This window comes from Chiloscyllium punctatum, chromosome 3 (assembly GCF_047496795.1).
Source record: "Chiloscyllium punctatum isolate Juve2018m chromosome 3, sChiPun1.3, whole genome shotgun sequence".
Classification (NCBI taxonomy): Eukaryota; Metazoa; Chordata; class Chondrichthyes; order Orectolobiformes; family Hemiscylliidae; genus Chiloscyllium; species Chiloscyllium punctatum.
The window spans coordinates 142,876,102-142,893,549 of NC_092741.1; the positions used below are offsets into that span (position 1 = coordinate 142,876,102).

General features: G+C 37.3%; 2 protein-coding genes across 5 annotated transcripts in view; one reads left to right on the forward strand and one right to left on the reverse strand.

Annotated features, from left to right (window-relative positions):
* Positions 1–15,710, forward strand: part of slc66a3 (solute carrier family 66 member 3) — a 67,506-nt gene extending 51,796 nt beyond the window's left edge. Inside the window, exons 8-9 of the transcript XR_011955188.1 lie at positions 10,011–10,098; positions 15,659–15,710. The gene's annotated coding sequence lies outside the window, so the exon portion shown is untranslated. The remainder of the gene's footprint in view (positions 1–10,010; positions 10,099–15,658) is intronic.
* The window catches only part of LOC140465898 (rho-associated protein kinase 2-like), a 230,790-nt gene continuing 213,462 nt past the window's right edge, over positions 121–17,448 (reverse strand). For 2 of the 4 annotated variants that reach the window (XM_072561840.1, XM_072561815.1), the window contains 6 exons: positions 17,277–17,365; positions 15,234–15,312; positions 14,824–15,091; positions 9,502–9,718; positions 6,183–6,287; positions 121–1,756 (listed from right to left, as the gene is read on the reverse strand). In XM_072561840.1, the coding sequence (XP_072417941.1) occupies positions 6,206–6,287; positions 9,502–9,718; positions 14,824–15,091; positions 15,234–15,312; positions 17,277–17,365 (735 nt within the window). In that variant the 3' untranslated portion in view covers positions 121–1,756; positions 6,183–6,205. Of the gene's footprint in view, positions 1,757–6,182; positions 6,288–6,806; positions 6,865–9,501; positions 9,719–14,823; positions 15,092–15,233; positions 15,313–17,276; positions 17,366–17,448 lie in introns of all 4 variants that reach the window. The other 2 variants (XM_072561824.1, XM_072561831.1) reach the window with 2 other exon arrangements.

Genomic DNA, 17,448 nt, shown 5'->3' on the forward strand with positions numbered 1-17,448 from the left:
AAATGCCTCTTTAAAGCAAAAGGCTTACAAAAAATTATTGAAAGGTTTAAGCAAGCTTGGTTTTCATTTGTGAACATAACATCTCTCTAATAATAGTATTAAAGACTTTGTACAACAAAATAATGGAAGGCTACATAATGGTTTTATTGTCAAATATGTTTACATTATCTTCAGCATACTGTAGTTGTATAAAACATGCATTTCAGGATGAAAGCCTTTATAAATACAAAATGGCCAAGCCAATATAAATTATGTATTTTGTAAGATTGCATGTAAAACAATATATATGTACGAATGGCCCATTTGCAAGGGCTCAGCTTTCCAGCTACACACGAGTCCTCATTATGAACTACTGCAACCGTGCTAGAGTCTACACTACAGCTACAGTAATAGAGAACTCTATACAAACTTTTAAAATACATCTACAGTATGACTTTAGTTAAATCATTTTAGAGTTTGTAAAAATTTTTATATATGTGCTGTGAGAATGTAGTAAAAATAACAGACACGGATGCTTTTTTTAAGAAATAATAATGAAAATAAAACATCTAGAATGGTACACAAACCAAGGCAAATAAGGTTTCATAGCACTTAGTGAGTCTAATGGATTACAAATCCCATAAATTTGTTATTACAGTAATATAACTGAAAGGGCCAATACCATGTCATTCCTTGTACGATTAGTCTTCAAAGGGTAGTAACAGTTGTACATTAGCTAGCTCTTTTTACTATTCCATACATGAATATTTTCTTCAATAATTTTATAGAAACACATTCAAAATTGGCCAATGCAAATGGTTACATGTAAAAATAGTGCACTATTTTTCTTAACAATAAACTCTCATTTAATTTCCATTATAACAGTCATCAGTAAACTTCAATTTAACAGGATGGGCAAACATTTAGAAAATGTTAAGGCGTTATTTTGATACGAAATGAAAATCACGACTTGCCCATTATAAAATGTGTATTTCTGACTGATAACATTCTCAAAACTTCCTCAACCTGAAGGACTGCAATTTTCCCAGATTCCTTTCAGATGCAGCTTCCTATAATATGCTCATAAGCAAATCTGTTAAACTCTATGGCTTTATACAAGTGCATAGATGCAACTGTGATAACAAAAGCTTGTTCTTTATACATACCGTGGATGTACTTTGTGCCAAGCCAATTGTGGTTTCCTTTCACTAATTACTATTCTGAATACAACTGAAAAGGTATGACTGACTCAAATTCAGAAGCTCTCTTGGGTTGTTCCAGACAACATACTTTCATATGACCATCATATTTGGTTTCTTATTCTAGTTAAACTGATGTAACCACCTCAAGTTCATCATTCTGCTTGAAAACATTTCAGTTCATTGGGCAGTGGCGCATTTCTCCATCCTGCGTCCCAACCAATCTAGTGTTTATTTCACTTGGTTGCCAAGTAGTATCACATCCAAGAGAGCTTTACAGAGATTATGCATAACAACCAACCTGGGGGCATCTTTACATCAACTTCTATTGCTGTCTGGGATTGCATCACACCAATACTGTTCCCAGGTTTAGAATTTTACATTGCTGCAAAGTGCTGTAAACTATTGTGAAACTTTTGATCTGTAGACAGTCATGTTTAGCTCCTTTCATATAAAATAAATTGCAGCATTTTGTGCACTCTTGTTTGAATGTCAGAGTATACTACACAGTCTTTTTTTTTCTGCTGAGGAGGGAAACCCATAATCTCGAACATTGCTGCATTCCCCAGCACAGTTAGCTGAAAAAGAAACAAAGATAAATGGAATTAAAACATGCCTTCAACCCCAGAGCTGAATACCAAACAACTCTCAATTGCTATTTCATGTTGAACTTTGACAACAAAAGAGGATAAAAATAGCAGATCCACTTAATGCTGTTTAAAATATATCACGCTGATAGCATACTTACATGACATCAGATCAACACTAATCATTGTGTCTTGATGAAAAGTTGAAAATGCCAAAATCGTGCATGCTATTACTATTAAAATGTTGCCTCATCCTATTTTTTAAGGAATATGAATGGGAAATGGAACATAAAAGGAATGAAACGTGACTGAAATGCAATCAATGACAATAAGGGGAATCTTTTACATAGAATACCTCACTTAATATTTACTGTACAGAAAGGGTATTTAACTCAACAGATCCAGGCTGATGTTGATGTCCACACCAGTATAACAAGCTTGATGATTAAAAAACTTGATTTTACACTTTTATAAGGAATCCATCAGCAATTGATCTAGATTTGGCAAATTCTGCACAATCTTCTCAAAGCCATCAGAACAAAGAAATTAGTGTCCAATGTTCAACAAAACAATATGGATTTTTCACATAAACAGCAATCCACATTGGTGCTAAGAAAAACTATATGGGCTCCACACATTTAAAAAAAATAGCATGCCCATATTTAACATAGTATATGCATTACTAAATAAGCAAGTGCTTTACATAATTTGTCTCAGCTATGGTCACAAAATCAGAAATAGATTAAGGTATCTAAGGTTTCAACCCTGCTGGCTCTCACTAAGATCACAAATGCAGACCTTTTCGTAAGAAAGCATAAAGCAAATTAACTCAAGCAAGCTTATCTGTTCCAGAGTACCATTTAAGAACCAAGGTTAGCTGTGAAATTATGAATAACTTGAGCCAGAAGACTCAAAGTGAGCTCCTACATTGGAAGTTCTACTTCAGCTGGACACTGAGAAAGATCAGATATTTCCTCTCAGAAAAAATGACATCATCAGGAAAAAAAGGTGCTTTTGCACAACTCTTAGTTTCTGCAACTCTGCATAGGATATTGGGAGTGGTAGTAATTATCTGTTTTGCATTTCAAAGTTTCTCAGGTACTATTACACAAAGATGATCCACCTCAAATCAGTGCAAGCTAACCTCCTGGGAAGGTGACATGGATTTTGCATCAAGGTCAAGTATTGGTATAACTACAAAAGACCATAAGATATAGAAGGAGAATTTAGTTTCCACTAAAATAACAGGAAAACTAAACGGTTGAAATCCAGTTGCTTCAGCCATATGAAGAACATATCATTGGGTACTAATAGCATATGTATTCTGATCCAGAAAATAGTTTGTGGCTTAACTGCAGTATTAATCATTAGATAAATACACAATCTGCAACTTCACTATTTTTGCCACTGAAAATTGATGGAATTTGTATTTTCCCCCCATTTACTAGTCTTATTGCAAACAAAAAATCTCAGAAACAAATGAATGGATTTCAACAAACCATTGTACATTGATAAGGTATGGTCAAAGTTCTGATTAGTTTGTGGTGAAGGTACAATTCCAGTTTGAGGAATTTATTTCTACAAGATCAGCTAACATTGGGAACCAGAGCAAATTGATTTTAAAAGAAACATGGATTGTCTCAGCAGCTGAAGTGAAATTTGGTCAAGCCATCAAAACATGATCAGTGCTCGCAGAGCAGGTTGTTAGATGTGATTGGCTGAAGCCTCCACTTTGTGCTCCCTTTAAGCTGCATGACTGCACAGACATTCAGTTTCCTACAAGGTTTCGTGCACATCAGTGTGCTGATACACTGAATTCCAGTTTTGCAAACTGGTGCTGCATACGGACCTTTGAGGTCCATGCTTCGAGAAACAAAAAGAGAATATTGCTCTTCAGTGTGGTTAAATCTCTTAATAAAGCAATTCTGAAGTTACACCACACCAACCATGTAAGGAAATGTCTCAAAGAAGAGCTGTATGTCATAACAACATTGACAGAGTGGCAAAGACGTGAGCTCTAATAATGCCATCTTCACTTGTTAACATCTGTAGAATTTAACTTTTACAAAAGACACTCCCTTCTTATTTTAAAAAGTTTACGAATCATTAAAACAGATAGAAATGCATGCACAGTGAAAACAACCACACTACATACAATCATTTGCATGCTTGTAGTAAAACAAACATATTAAAGTGTGCCATAAGTACCAGTGGTAAATGCATATGATAATAATGAGCAGTAAATCATTAAATACAGACTGACAAATCAGTTCAAACAAAACTATCCAGAATGTAACAACTCAATTATTTGTTAGGTATTAGTAAAATATTTTTAAACAAATACAGTATTAACTTTTTTTTGTTTAACATCTAAAAGGGTAGAGGTTGAGATAATTACTATGAGTGCCCATCAGATTGGTTTAATGTAGCATATTAGTGAAAATTTGGTAACAATTGTTATGATGACATGTCAATAAGGAGAAATTGTCCTGGCTACACCCTGGGCAATCGCCCTCCTAAAATATTGAATTACTTCAATGAAGAACGTTTACATTTTCTGTTAAATTCTATGGAAAACTGTGCAAAAACCACATCTTTTCATTTTTCTATACTTTTGATTGTGGACAAAAATGGGAAAGGACTGTTTTATGAAATAAGGTTCATGGAAAAGATTACTGCTCTTTTAAAAATCAATTTCATTCATTCTAAGTGCTGTTTACATTGCTGTTCGTTCAAGCAGGGCGGGGGAAGGAAGGAGAACGCAACACCACCTGATGCAATTGCAATCTTATCTCTGCTGTTTGAAAAAAAATTAAACCTGAAGAAAGTCAGTTTATTTCTCCTCTCATTAGTGCTGCAAGCTATGGCTCTTTAACAATAAGTTATAAATATGAACCAATCACTCTGCACCTCCCACAGGAAAGTTAAAGTACCTGGAGAACAAAAATTGAGTAACAGTAGGAACTGACAAGTCAAAAGGATCATGTCAGAAAAGCCTCTGGGACAGGGACCACTTAACTGCCTTTACAGTCTTTCCCTCTGCCAATGACACCCATTTATTTTTGTGTTTGCCTGCCTGTATGTGTGGGAGGAGTCTTAAAAGCAGGTTAGAGTTTTAACTAGTAGAATTATATGTTGACAGTTCATAATTGCTTATCAGCAGTTAGAATCTTTTTATTTGTAATAAACAGTAATTCTTGGTGGGGAAGGAAACCTAGTCTATGCTTTCTATCAATCTGAATTTAAAATAGGTAATTTGGGAATTCCATGTGCTCTATAAAATCTTTATATTTTGTCACTACTCTGGAAATGAGGCTCAAATTCCAGTGGCTGAGGACTCTGCGGCGGTACTCAATGGGCTTCAGTAGGTTGAGTCAGGATCTAGCTGAAACTTACAGAATACGGAGAGGCCTGGATAGAGTGGACATGGCGAAGATGTTTCCACTAGTAGGACAGATGAGGACATAAGGGCACAGCCTCAGAGTAAAGGGTCAACCCTTTAGAATGGAGATGAGGAGGAATTTCTTCAGCCAGAGGATGGTGATTCTGTGGAATTCATTGCCACACAGGGCTGTGGAGGCCAAGACATTGAGTGCAATTAAAACAGAAATAGATAGGTTCTTGATTAGTAAAGGGATCAAGGGTTATGGACAGAAGATAAGATAAAGGGGCGAAGAAACAAATCTGCCACGACTGAATAGCGAAGAGACTTGATTGGCTGAATAGTCTAATTCTACTCCTCCATCTTATAGAAATAATGCTCAATCTACCTTGAATGTGATCCTCTGTAAGGTCTATTCTAAAATGGCCTGCCATTTTATATATTCATACATTCAGAAAATAGAAATAATACTTGCCTATGTATTTACAAGGCCACAAAACATCTCTATAAATTTAAAGGAAGCTCATACATTGACTGATTTGATCCTTAAGGAATAATATAATTTTTACTTAACCCTGCCTTCAAAAATATTGAATTATGTTTAATTCATGTAGTATTTGATATTAAATTATCTATGGCAAATAAAACACACTTAGCAGTTCCAAGGAAACACTAATTTGTAGAATCAGTTTGTCTAGGGAAAAAAGCTGTCATGAATTCGGTTTTAAAAAAAACAATTTGCTGCTGAATTGCTTGTGGAAAGTCCTAAGATAAGGAATTCTGATCACTGATTTAGTGATGAAAAACAGGCACTGAATTATCAAACTGCCCTGCTATAGTTGCCAAAAATCACAATGGAACTATGTGTATGGTTAAAAAAAGCTATTAAAATGCCTATTTTTAGGAATCACACTACTAACAAAGCTAGAATTTCACATTTTCTACTTTCAATGAAAGTTATAGGAGCACTCAAGCCAAACCATGCTTCATATCAACATCACTGCAGACTTCAAAACCAGTACTTTGATAGGTTACCCCCTTCAGGTAAAATAACTTCTTCAAAAATCAAAAACATCATCATCATCATCATCATCATCATCAAACGGCCAGTCCCAGTCTTTAAAGGCCATATCAAGCAATCTGTAACAGTTCAGGGAATGCAAATTTATTTAGTGAACGCACATCATTTCAACTATCATTTTTTACACTTCTTTACATTAATAACTTTTTTCCCCAATTATACAACTCCTGTCTAAACACACATATAAAAAATGACAATTAGACAAAGCATCAGAACTCTGCTTAAAACTATGGAACTGGGTCAATGTCTTCAAGAAATAGGAATAAAGTACGAGATTTATATTCCTCCATCAAGAACAGAAGAAACTGCACAGTTAACAATTCCTGCAGTGTTATTTTTGCTTCTACAAATACAGGAACTGATTGAATTGACAATTTTAGGAATTACTTGATCGAGAGACTTTTAAGACTTAGCCAGAGTTGATATCAGATTTCAAAGCATGAATTTGAAATGAAAAGTATAATTTCCATTTGCATGCAGATGCAAAATTATCATGCAGGATGAAATAGTTAGGGCAAAACGTTTAAAATCAGTGTTGGCACATGCAAAGCAAAATTACAGTGACCCGCTAAACTTACTGGTACAATTAAAATGTATCAATGCAGGATGATTCGAAGAATGGGGCCAGAGTCAGAGCTACAAGAATAGCAATAAAGATGGAAATGAAGCAAATAATTACATGTTAGAGAAGCATTAAAAACATGGTAAGGTAGAATTTGCATAGCTTCTTCCTGACAGTAAGTTTATCAAATAAGTAGCAGAACCATATAGATAAATAAAAATAGAAAATAGATCTCTGGTCTAAATTACGTTAGCTGATTGTACAGATGATGAAATTAGATGCAATTCAAGTGAATTATAAATTGGTCAAAGCTTCTACTTCTCATTATTATGCTGCAGAAATAGGTAGGTACATTTGAACAGTACCAGAATTGGTGTGATGCTAACTGGTGCCAATTACTGTCAAAGTTCATACATTTATACTGCAATGGTTACTTCAAGAGCAACTAGGAGGATAGTTGGGAATCATTTTCTAACAATGAAATTAAGTTTCAGGAGAGGGGTAGGATAAAAATTTTACAAACCATGCAATCACACCTCCAAATGTGGAATATTAGTAGTGGTTCACTGTTTTCTCTCCCTTAGACCAACATTGGTCTCCTATGCCACAAATCAAATCAAATTCTTACAATTAAAAATATTTCAATTTAAAACTGTTTAGCATCAGAATTTTTATTAAAATGGTGGACAATTTTAGTAAGCAATAGAATTATGAGGGGAGTCAAACCGGTTTGCTGTATTGGTAAAACTTAAATTATGCAATGTGCCATTCATTTGTCCATAACATTGTTGTATTATACAGTATAAGGGGTATAACAAAGGATTTTTAAATGGCTAACAGCAAGTCAAATTAGTGGCAGCAAATAGTAAAGCTATTCTAAAAAAGGAAGTTAGTGCTTTCAATGTGGCAATAATTAGCATGTGGACTGTAAATAGAATCAGTGTGAATATCAGAGGGGTAGGCTACATCTCTGAAAAGCTTGTCAGGGCTAACCAAAGTAATCTTACAGGGATTGGTTTGTGGAAATGCTAGAGTGCAAATTAGTTAAACAAATAAGACAATAAGGAGAAGACGACATACTTGAGATGATTGGGTTCTGTGAAGTTAGCTAAAACAGTAGTTTAGATTAGATTTGATTCCCTACAGTGTGGGAACAAGCCCTTCGGCCCAACAAGTCCACACAGAACCTCCGAAGAGCAACCCATCCAGACCTCTTTCCCTCTGACTAGTGCACTAACATTATGGGCAATTTAGCATGACCAATTCACCTGACCTGCACATCTTTGGACTGTGGGAGGAACCTGGAGCACCCGGAGGAGACACGGGGAGAACGTGCAAGTTCCACACAGACAGTCGCCCAAGGCTGGAATCGAACCTGGGACACTGGTGCTGTGAAGAAGCAGTGCTAACTACTGAGCCACCATGCCGCCCCTTGATAGAAAACATACGAACAGTGAAAGTAACCAGGTTGTTAATAACAGAACACTTAGGTTTCAACATTGGGATCACATAAGTGCAGAATAAGAATAAAAGGATGATGTCAAAACATTGAAAAAAATAACAAAGATCAACCTTAGTGTTAGAATGTTGAATGCATTTTGCTGACTCGTACCCAATTTAAATTAGATTCCCTACAGTGTGGAAACAGGCCCTTCAGCCCCACAAGTCCACACCGACTGTCCAAAGAGTAACCCACCCAAACCCATTCCCCTCTGACTAATGTAACTAACACTATGAGCAATTTAGCATGGCCAATTCACCTAACCTGCACATCTTTGGACTGTGTGAGGAAACCAGAGCACCCAGAGGAAATCCATGCAGAATGTGGCGGCACGTTGGCTCGGTGGTTAGCACTGCTGCCTCATAGCACGAGGGACCCAGGTTCGATTCCAGCCTTAGGCAGCTATCTATGTTGAGTTTACACATTCTCCTTGTGTCTGCATGGGTTTCTTCCGGGCTGGAATTGAATCTGGGTCCCTGATGTCTTGAGGCAGCAGTGCTAACCACTGAGCCACCATGCCACCCTGAATTTAAAAGGAAAGTGGGGGTAGGAGGTGGTTAGTGAAGAGAGGTTTCCAAGGAAGAGCTGTTCAAAAATAAAATCCAAAAAATATTTTTTGACAAGTAGATAATTATTGCCCATCAGTTATCTTGACGGTATTAGGAGTTCATTTTGCTTGTTGTTCCATGTAGGCCAGTGCAGAAATGGATGCCAGCTTCTGTTCCCAAAAGACAATGATGGGGTAGCTTAATGTGTTATCAATTTGTCTGTTGCTATTGCTCTAATTACTAGATTCAGTGAATTAAACTTCACAACTTGAGATATTGTGAATCAAACGCAAGGTTTTTAGGTGCTAGTTGAATAATATAACGACTTCTTGGGAACTGAGTAAATGTATATTTAAAGCAATTATAAAATCTGGAATTGTGACTCAATGATTTTTAACTGAGATTGGTCGTGGTGGTGGTGATGGGGCGGGGGGGGGGAGGTGGCGAGGTGGGGGAGAGGGGGCACTCCTCATTAAACCTAAAAAAACTACATATCGGGAAACTGCAGATTGTTTGGACTGCTAAATGTTACAAGATTACATTGTTAATAGCAGAATAATGAATAACTTTGTGAAGATTAGACTGCCTGGTTATAATGATTCTCAGCCTACAATTCTCAGAGGTGATAGAGGCTTTAAAATTATAAGATCAATAATATTTACCTGGGCTTAGTTGGTGGCAGCTGTCGACTTGGCCTCCTTATGGATTGATTAGGAGGAACCCGCATTGAGGACCTCGGTGAAGATCTATGGAAGTTGGGATCATGTGCAGGAGGTTTCTTTGGAATTTTTTTCACCAGTCGACTCACCCATTTCTGCTGTTCTTCTGTTGAATTAGCTAATAATAGCAGATCTTTTGCAGATGAAACATCATAATTCACTGCAAAACAGAATGAATTAGGTTAATGAAATTCAATATTGACCAAATGTGAATGTTGTCTATGCCTCTCTCAATCAGGTGTTGCAACTATTAAAAGCCTATGAGGGCTAAGGAGAAGAATAAAACACTGAGTTCTTGATGAGATTATTATTGTTGTAGTTACAAAGTGAGGTACTGTGGTTGTTAGAAATCTGAGATAAAAACAGCAAAAACTAGAAACATACAGCAAGTTTAGCTGCATCTTTGAATTTTCATCAGAATGATCATTCTTGTATTGCAAACTGAATTCCAGGGTGAAGACGGATGTGAAGAGCTCTAATGAAGTAGGCCACAAATATTCACTGCCAATGAGAAAATACCAAACGTTTGTTACAGTGAAGGTAAGGAGAGGAACAAAATTTGTCTTCCTAACAACCCCCTGGCCCCAGAAGGTTCTCTATAATACGTTCCGGTCGCGGTAAACCGCGGGTAACTGAAACCACAGAAAACGATTCCACAGGTACGGGGGTCACCCTGTAATTGTATGCATACATAGAATCCCTACAGGGTGGAAACAGGCTATCCGGCCCAACAAATTGACACCGACCCTCCAAACAGTAACCCACCTCGACCCACTCCCCCTATCCTATTACTCTATGCTACCCCTGACTAATGCACTTAACCTACACATCCCTGAACACTATGGGCAATTTAGCATGACCAATTCACCTAACCCGCACACCTCTGGATTGTGGGAGGAAACCGGAGCACTTGGAAAAAACCCATGCAGACACGGGATGAATGTACAAACTCCACACCAACAGTTGCCCAGGGGTGGAATTGAATCTGGGTCCCTGGCGCTGTCAGGCAGCAGTGCTAACCACTGTGCCACACTGCTTAGTTATAGAAGCTGAGAGAAACAGAAGTAGAAAATGAAAAGGAAAGTGACAGAGAAAATGCATTTATAAGAATGACACAGATCACCAATAGCAAAATAAAGATATACAGAGTGAGACAGAATTGTAGGAAAGACTGCATTAGCGAACATGAAAAGGACAGAGAGACTGAAGTCAACAACAGCAAATTCCTGCAGAAGTAGAAATTGGCAATAAAATCACAAAATATTGGAAATACCCAAGTCACGCAGCATCTGGAATGAGATATAAAGTTACAATTTTCTGCTGTTTATCCCAAAGAATGATTACTTCCTACCTCAACACCACCTTCCCTTCTCTTTTCCTGTGTCTTCTCATCTACACCCATAACTGCCCAACAGCCTCTGTCCATTTTACTAGTGTTTACTTTCCTTTTAGCATCAAACCTCCCCAACACTTGCTTCATATCCACTGCCCCAAACTGCATGCAGGACAGATCAAAAATCCCCCATTTGCTCTTTGAACAAAGGGCCATCTTCTGCTCCATTGGCTGACATCGTACCTGACACAAGAAAGATGGTTGTGGCTTTTGGAGGTCAGGTAACTCAACTTCAGGGCATCTCTACATGAATTCCTCAGGGCTCAACCATTTTCATAAATTACCTTCCCTCCATATTAAAATCAGAAGAGATGATGTTTCACAATGTACAGCACCATTTGCAATTCCTCAGATAATGAAGCAGTCTTTGGTCAGTTTCTGTTCAGGCAAGGCTTGGACAATATCCAGGTTTAGGCTGACAAATGGCAAGCGATATTTGTGCCACACCAGTGTCAGGCAATAACCATCTTCACAACAGAGAAACTAACCATTGCCCTTTGACATTTAATGGCACACCATCATCCTTAATTGCCCATTACAACATCTTTAGAGTTACATTGACAATAAACTTAATTGGACTAGCCATAAAAATGCTGTGGCTGTAACTGCAGGTCAGGGCTCAAAATTCTACAGTGGGTAACTCACTTCACACTCCCCAAAGCCTGTCCACCATCGACAAGGCGCAAGTCAGGATTGTGATGGATCCTGCTTGGCTGGTTGAGAGCAGCTCCAACAACACTCAAGGAGCTAAACACCACCCAAGGCAAAGCAGCCACTTGGTCAGCACCATATGCCTAAATATTCACTCCCTCCAACACCGACACTGAGTATCACGTGATTCCAACGTGGTCGGGTCCTCGAGCCCAGAGCTGTGAAATGGACTTTCTTTAAAAGGTTTTCCTTTTTTGAAAAAAAAAGTATTTTATCATGGAAAGGCTGTTACTCCAAACTTTTTATTTCTTTACTTTTCAAATTTATTACTATAATTTTGTAGTTTTGAAGGTCTGTAAGTGCTGGATTTCAAAAAAAATTCTTTTCATAAGAATTTGTGCTCATGAATCTATACCTTTGTATCTAAAATAGCACAGCAGGTGATGACTTGCAAACTTTTCACTGTACTCATGTGAGTATATGTGACAATAAAGACAATTCAATTCCATCAGCAGCATGTATCATCTATTGCACAATTTCACCAAAGTTCCTTCAACACCACCTTCCAAAGCCACGACCATTACCATGTAGAAACGAGGGCAGCAAATGCATGGGAAAACTACCATCTGCAAGTTCCCCTCTAAGCCACTCATCATCCAAAAATTACCGGTCACTGGGACAAATTCCTTCCCTAACAGCAATGTTGGTGTGCATATATCAAACACATTGTGGTGGTTCAATATGGCAGCTCACCACCATCTTCTGAAGGGCAAGAAATGCAGGACCAGTTAGTGAAGTCCCACGAATGAATAAAAAAACTCACTATCCATCTCACATTGAGAACTTGTCCTTTGACTCCACTCACTTTCTCCAAAGCAAAGGTGTTACTATTAGTTCTTGACAGACCTGACTTTGTGGGTGATACAAAACATGCTTTGTTCCAATCTGACATCATGCACTTCTTTGATGTAAGAGGGATGTTTCCTGAACACGTCCCACTGATTCCAACAGCTGCCTTAACTCTATTTTGTCCTATCTCACTTTCTGTTCAGATACCATTTAATTTCCCAGTTTCTCTGGCTCATATCTGTTTTGACCAACCCACCTTCAATAAGCATGATTGCAATAGCTCTTCAATTTTCCTTCAGGAAAACAAATGGAATATTGGTATTTATTTCGAAGAAATGGAGTATAGGGAAGGAAGACTTGCTAAAGCTACCAAACACACTAAACAGACAACATTCAGAATATTGTGAACAGTTTTGGTCCCCTTATCTACAAAAATATACACTAGCAATGGAGACAGTACAAAGAAGGTTCATTCGGTTGATTCTAGATATAGAGGGATTTTCTTAAGAGAAGGGATTGAGTAGTTGGGTCTATACTCTCGGGGTTTAGAAGAATGAAAAGTGACAATACAGAAGATTCTTAGTGAGTTTGACAGGATAGATGTTGGGGGGTTGTTTCCCCTGTGGGACAGTCTATTATCAGAGAAATAGCCTCAAAGTAAGTCAATACTAGAGTCAATAGGCTGAATGACCTAATTCTGCTTCAATGTCTGAAGTCTCTTACAGCCACCTTTCTTTTCCACTTTCAGTTCCTTTCTCTCAGCCCCTTGCAGCTTCCTACTTACCCAAAAGCTCAATGGACAGAGGACACCTTGACAAAAATGCACTTTGCCGCTCCCCCTGCTGACAAAATGTACAAGATCTGCGCCTAGCCCTACCTTCCTGCATCCTGCTCACTGTCCCCTCCTGGTCGCCTTGTTGCCGGTAGTTACTTATCTAGCTCCTCATCACTCCTCTAATCACAGGTTGCTTCTCTCCCATTATTCAAATAGTGATATGCTGGAAAAGCACAGCAGGTCAGGCAGCATTTGAGGGGCAGGAGCGTTGACGTTTTGAGCATAAGCTCTTCATCAGGAATGACAGGCTGTGCTTTTCCAGCACCACACTTTTTGACTCTAATCTCCAGCATTTGCAGTGCTCACTCTTACACGATTGCTGTTGATATACTTATTAGTAAGTACTGGAGTGAATGATCATGTGAATGAAGCACAGCTTTTCACGCTTCCATTCAAATCTATTTGATGGTCCAATTGCTTGCTTGAAATTGAAATGTTCCTGATTATTTGATGAGTTTGTGGCTTTGCCCTTATGGATTTTGGTCACTAAAGCACATTTACTCCAGCATAATAGATTGGGTAAATATGAATTATCTGGTGACAGTTCTGGATTTTAAACAATTTCAAGCTTCTATTATTAGATGTGAATCTGAAAAAGCAGGCCAGACAGCAGCTGAGCAGCAGGAAAGTCAACTGACCAAGAGCTTAGGCCTGAAATGTTGATTTGTCTGCTCCTGGGATGCTGTCTGACCTGCTGTGTTTTCCAGCTTGACATCTATTGATTGTGGCTTCCAGCATCTGCAGTCCTTACTGTCTTCAAGCTTCTTTCATTCTCCTGCTTTGCTTACAAATTTGTAGCACCTTTCCTATTATGCTGAAATTAACTTAAACTAGATTTTCACAGCACCTCAGAAAAACACAGCTTGAAGTATGATACACAATGATGTTGTGACTTGAGTTCACTTGGGAGAATTGCCTATTTAAGTTACATCAAATAGATGCAGCAAGAATAAACTAATAATTCAAAAAACAAAATGCTACATCGACACAAAAGGAGATTCTGGGGACTCTGTAACGTTATTTTGTTCTTTTAAAAACCTAAGAATAAGTTGTGCAAGCTATTTTTCTTCCATTTCTTCATTTGTTTAACTTTTCATCTGGATGCAATGTATGAGTTTTAGGTTAAAACATATCAAACTAACAAACTTAAACAAAGAAATTAGCAAGTCACTTGTGGATGATCTGTAATATTTTAAACATTATCCAGGGGAAAAGGAGAAATTGTTATATCCCATTCACCACACTTGAAAGTTATGACCAAGACGAAAGACCATTGGGAAAAGAATCCCCCAATTTCAATACATAATACCTTTTTAGCAAATAAATGCAGTTAGAAACAAATTTCTTTACAAACATACACTGAAGGAAAATACTGCATTACAACAAAAGCAATATTTTAATGGCTTCAAATTATTTGCAAATGCAATTTTTGGTGAAATTTATTGAGATATTTAAGTTTCAAATTGTAAGCAAACTGCAAAAAACATTTTGCCTTGTACTAAAAAATATGAAACATGGACAAATCCCTAACACCTACCTTTACATGGTGCTATAAGGTCCTCCTTTTTATCCATGTGATCTTTGTGACATTTGATATGGCAGCGGCGACACTCCAAAGCTGGTGGGGGTTTAAACATATGCCACAGTGGCTTTGTACAGGCTTCACAGTTGGTTGGGAAATGGTATAGCGTGGGTATAAATTCATGACCTTTGTGAGGAATGTAGCTTGACTTCTCCCCCAAAGCAGGTGGTTCCACTGGAAATTCTTGCTCCTTCCGACTCTCTCCCTCATTAGCATATAGGATCTATAAAGTATAGAACAGAGATGTTTCGAATGCCATCAGTTTGAAACTTATAATTAATTGTATATATTTTTAAGGGAACATTTTCATTAAAACAAAGCTTTTCAATGAGTTTCAAAGGCAGAGATTGCAAAGTCCTACTTACTTGAAATATTCTAGGAATCTCTTTGGCATCTGCTCTATATACATCACCCTGCGTAACTGGGCGAACATGGAAAAGTTTGCTGTGAAAAGCGACATATAAACAAAAAAATATAAATTTTCAATGACACTATTCTACCATCAGCCATTTCCAAATGATAATTTTAAAATATATTAGTTCAAAAACAAATTAAGAAAAAGTGAAAGTCACTCGCTGTTGTATCAGACTAGCAGATACCACATTATTTTAAAAAGACATTCTAAAACTATCACCCCTTTTGCAGTATGATGATTTTACATGACAAGGGGAGTTACATTCATAAGCTTTCATTAGATTGCATCTAATCACAGAAAATAATACAGGTCAAGCAGAAATACTGGATTGAAAATTGCTAACCATAACATGAAAAAATTGATCCTTCTTTACAGGTAACTTTTCTACCAAGGGGGGAAAAAAAAAGTCAGAAAACTCAGACAGAAGATGAATTTTGTTTTTAATCTAGATTTTACTGTAATCATTGGTTTAAATACCTGTTGTTGCTCCTGTTAAGATTGACAAATTGTAACGATTTTATTATTAAAACTAAAGCAATTTAGTCATGAGGTTTAGTTACAGCAGCATTTATCTTTGTTCAAGATAAAGTTAGGCACTTAGACGTTTGTGCCTGTCACTCAAATACTCATCACCAAAACTGCAACACACCACTTTGAAAGGTGCATTTTTGAGCTTCATTCATTTGTTATCTACAACTCTTTTACTCAACCGGACATTAAATTTTGTCACTATTTTGGATTACAGAAAGGCTACTCTATTCAGTAATTCACAAACTTCACAAACTGTTGAAGATTTTTTGGGAGTCACTTGAGAATGTCTTGTGTGCATGAGTGAACTGCGATTGAAAGTGAATCGGACAACACACAAAGATGGAATGATGATTTAAATCATATCAACATTGACAATTCTATTGCAGCTACACTTTTATACTTTATTGCTCCAAACTATATTTAAGTATAACTTGAGTGGCTATCTAAAACTAATTGATGAATTACACAGGGTTCTCCAAAGTACAATACAGATTCATAAGCATCATTTTCTTGATACACTGAGATGGCACCAAAAGTGTATTCGGCTTTGAATGTTCAAAATCATTTTAATTTGTTCTTGAATTAGGAAACAAATGAATGATTTTCAGAAGGCACAAAAGAAAGCATGACTACCTCTGTATAAAAAGGAACAAAAGAAATATCAGTAAATGTGAACGAGCCAAAGCACAAGGAATGGAAAATACTTTCCATCTTTGACACGAATTGTCAGGATCAGACACTCTAGCTGTGGTACATGCCAAGCATAGAGAACGCTCCATTAGTGATGCTGATTTGCAAACTCATTCAGTTCAGAGGTAATTGATTTGGACGATGAAAATATTAATGATGTGGAGTGTGCATAACCTCACAACAGTATAGTTACATTAACACTTGCTTATTTTCAAATTTGCTCATGGGATACAGGCATCACTGGCAACGATTACCCACTCTTAACAATTGAGAGTGTGGTAGTAAGAGACTTTCTTGAACCACTGCAGTCAATATGGTGCAAGAGCACAACTGTTCAAGAGACAAGCTCCAGGATTTCGTACACTGCCAAATGAGAATGTTGCAAAATGGTGAGCAATTTACAGGTGGCAGGGTTCTCAAGTATCTGCTGCCCTTATTCATCAAATTGGTAGGAACTGTATTTGAAGGGTGCCAGCGAAGGAGCATTAGTGATTTGCAACAATCCATTTTGCAGGTGGCACATGATGTTGCCAGTCCACCAGTGATGGAGGAAGTAAATGTTTAAGGTGGTGGATGGAATGCCAATCAAGTGGATAGTGTTGCATTTGAGTGGTGCTGGAGTTGCATTCATTCAGGCAATTGAGGCATATCCCTTCACATTCCTGACTTGTGCCTCAGAGGTGGGTTGGATAGCCCATACACACTTCACCTTCATAACTTAATTTATCATTTATTCCTTCAATACAAAATTTACACATGATTCGTTACTTACTCTATATCCAACACCATAGAAGGATTAGACAATTCTTTGTCCTGCTCACTGTCATAAAATAGAATCTTCTTACTGCTCACAACTACATACTGTAAAACATAAAAAATTATCAAGGATCAGTTAAACTATTAGTCAAGCTTTGATGAATGTTTTTGTGAAAAATTGTAATTTT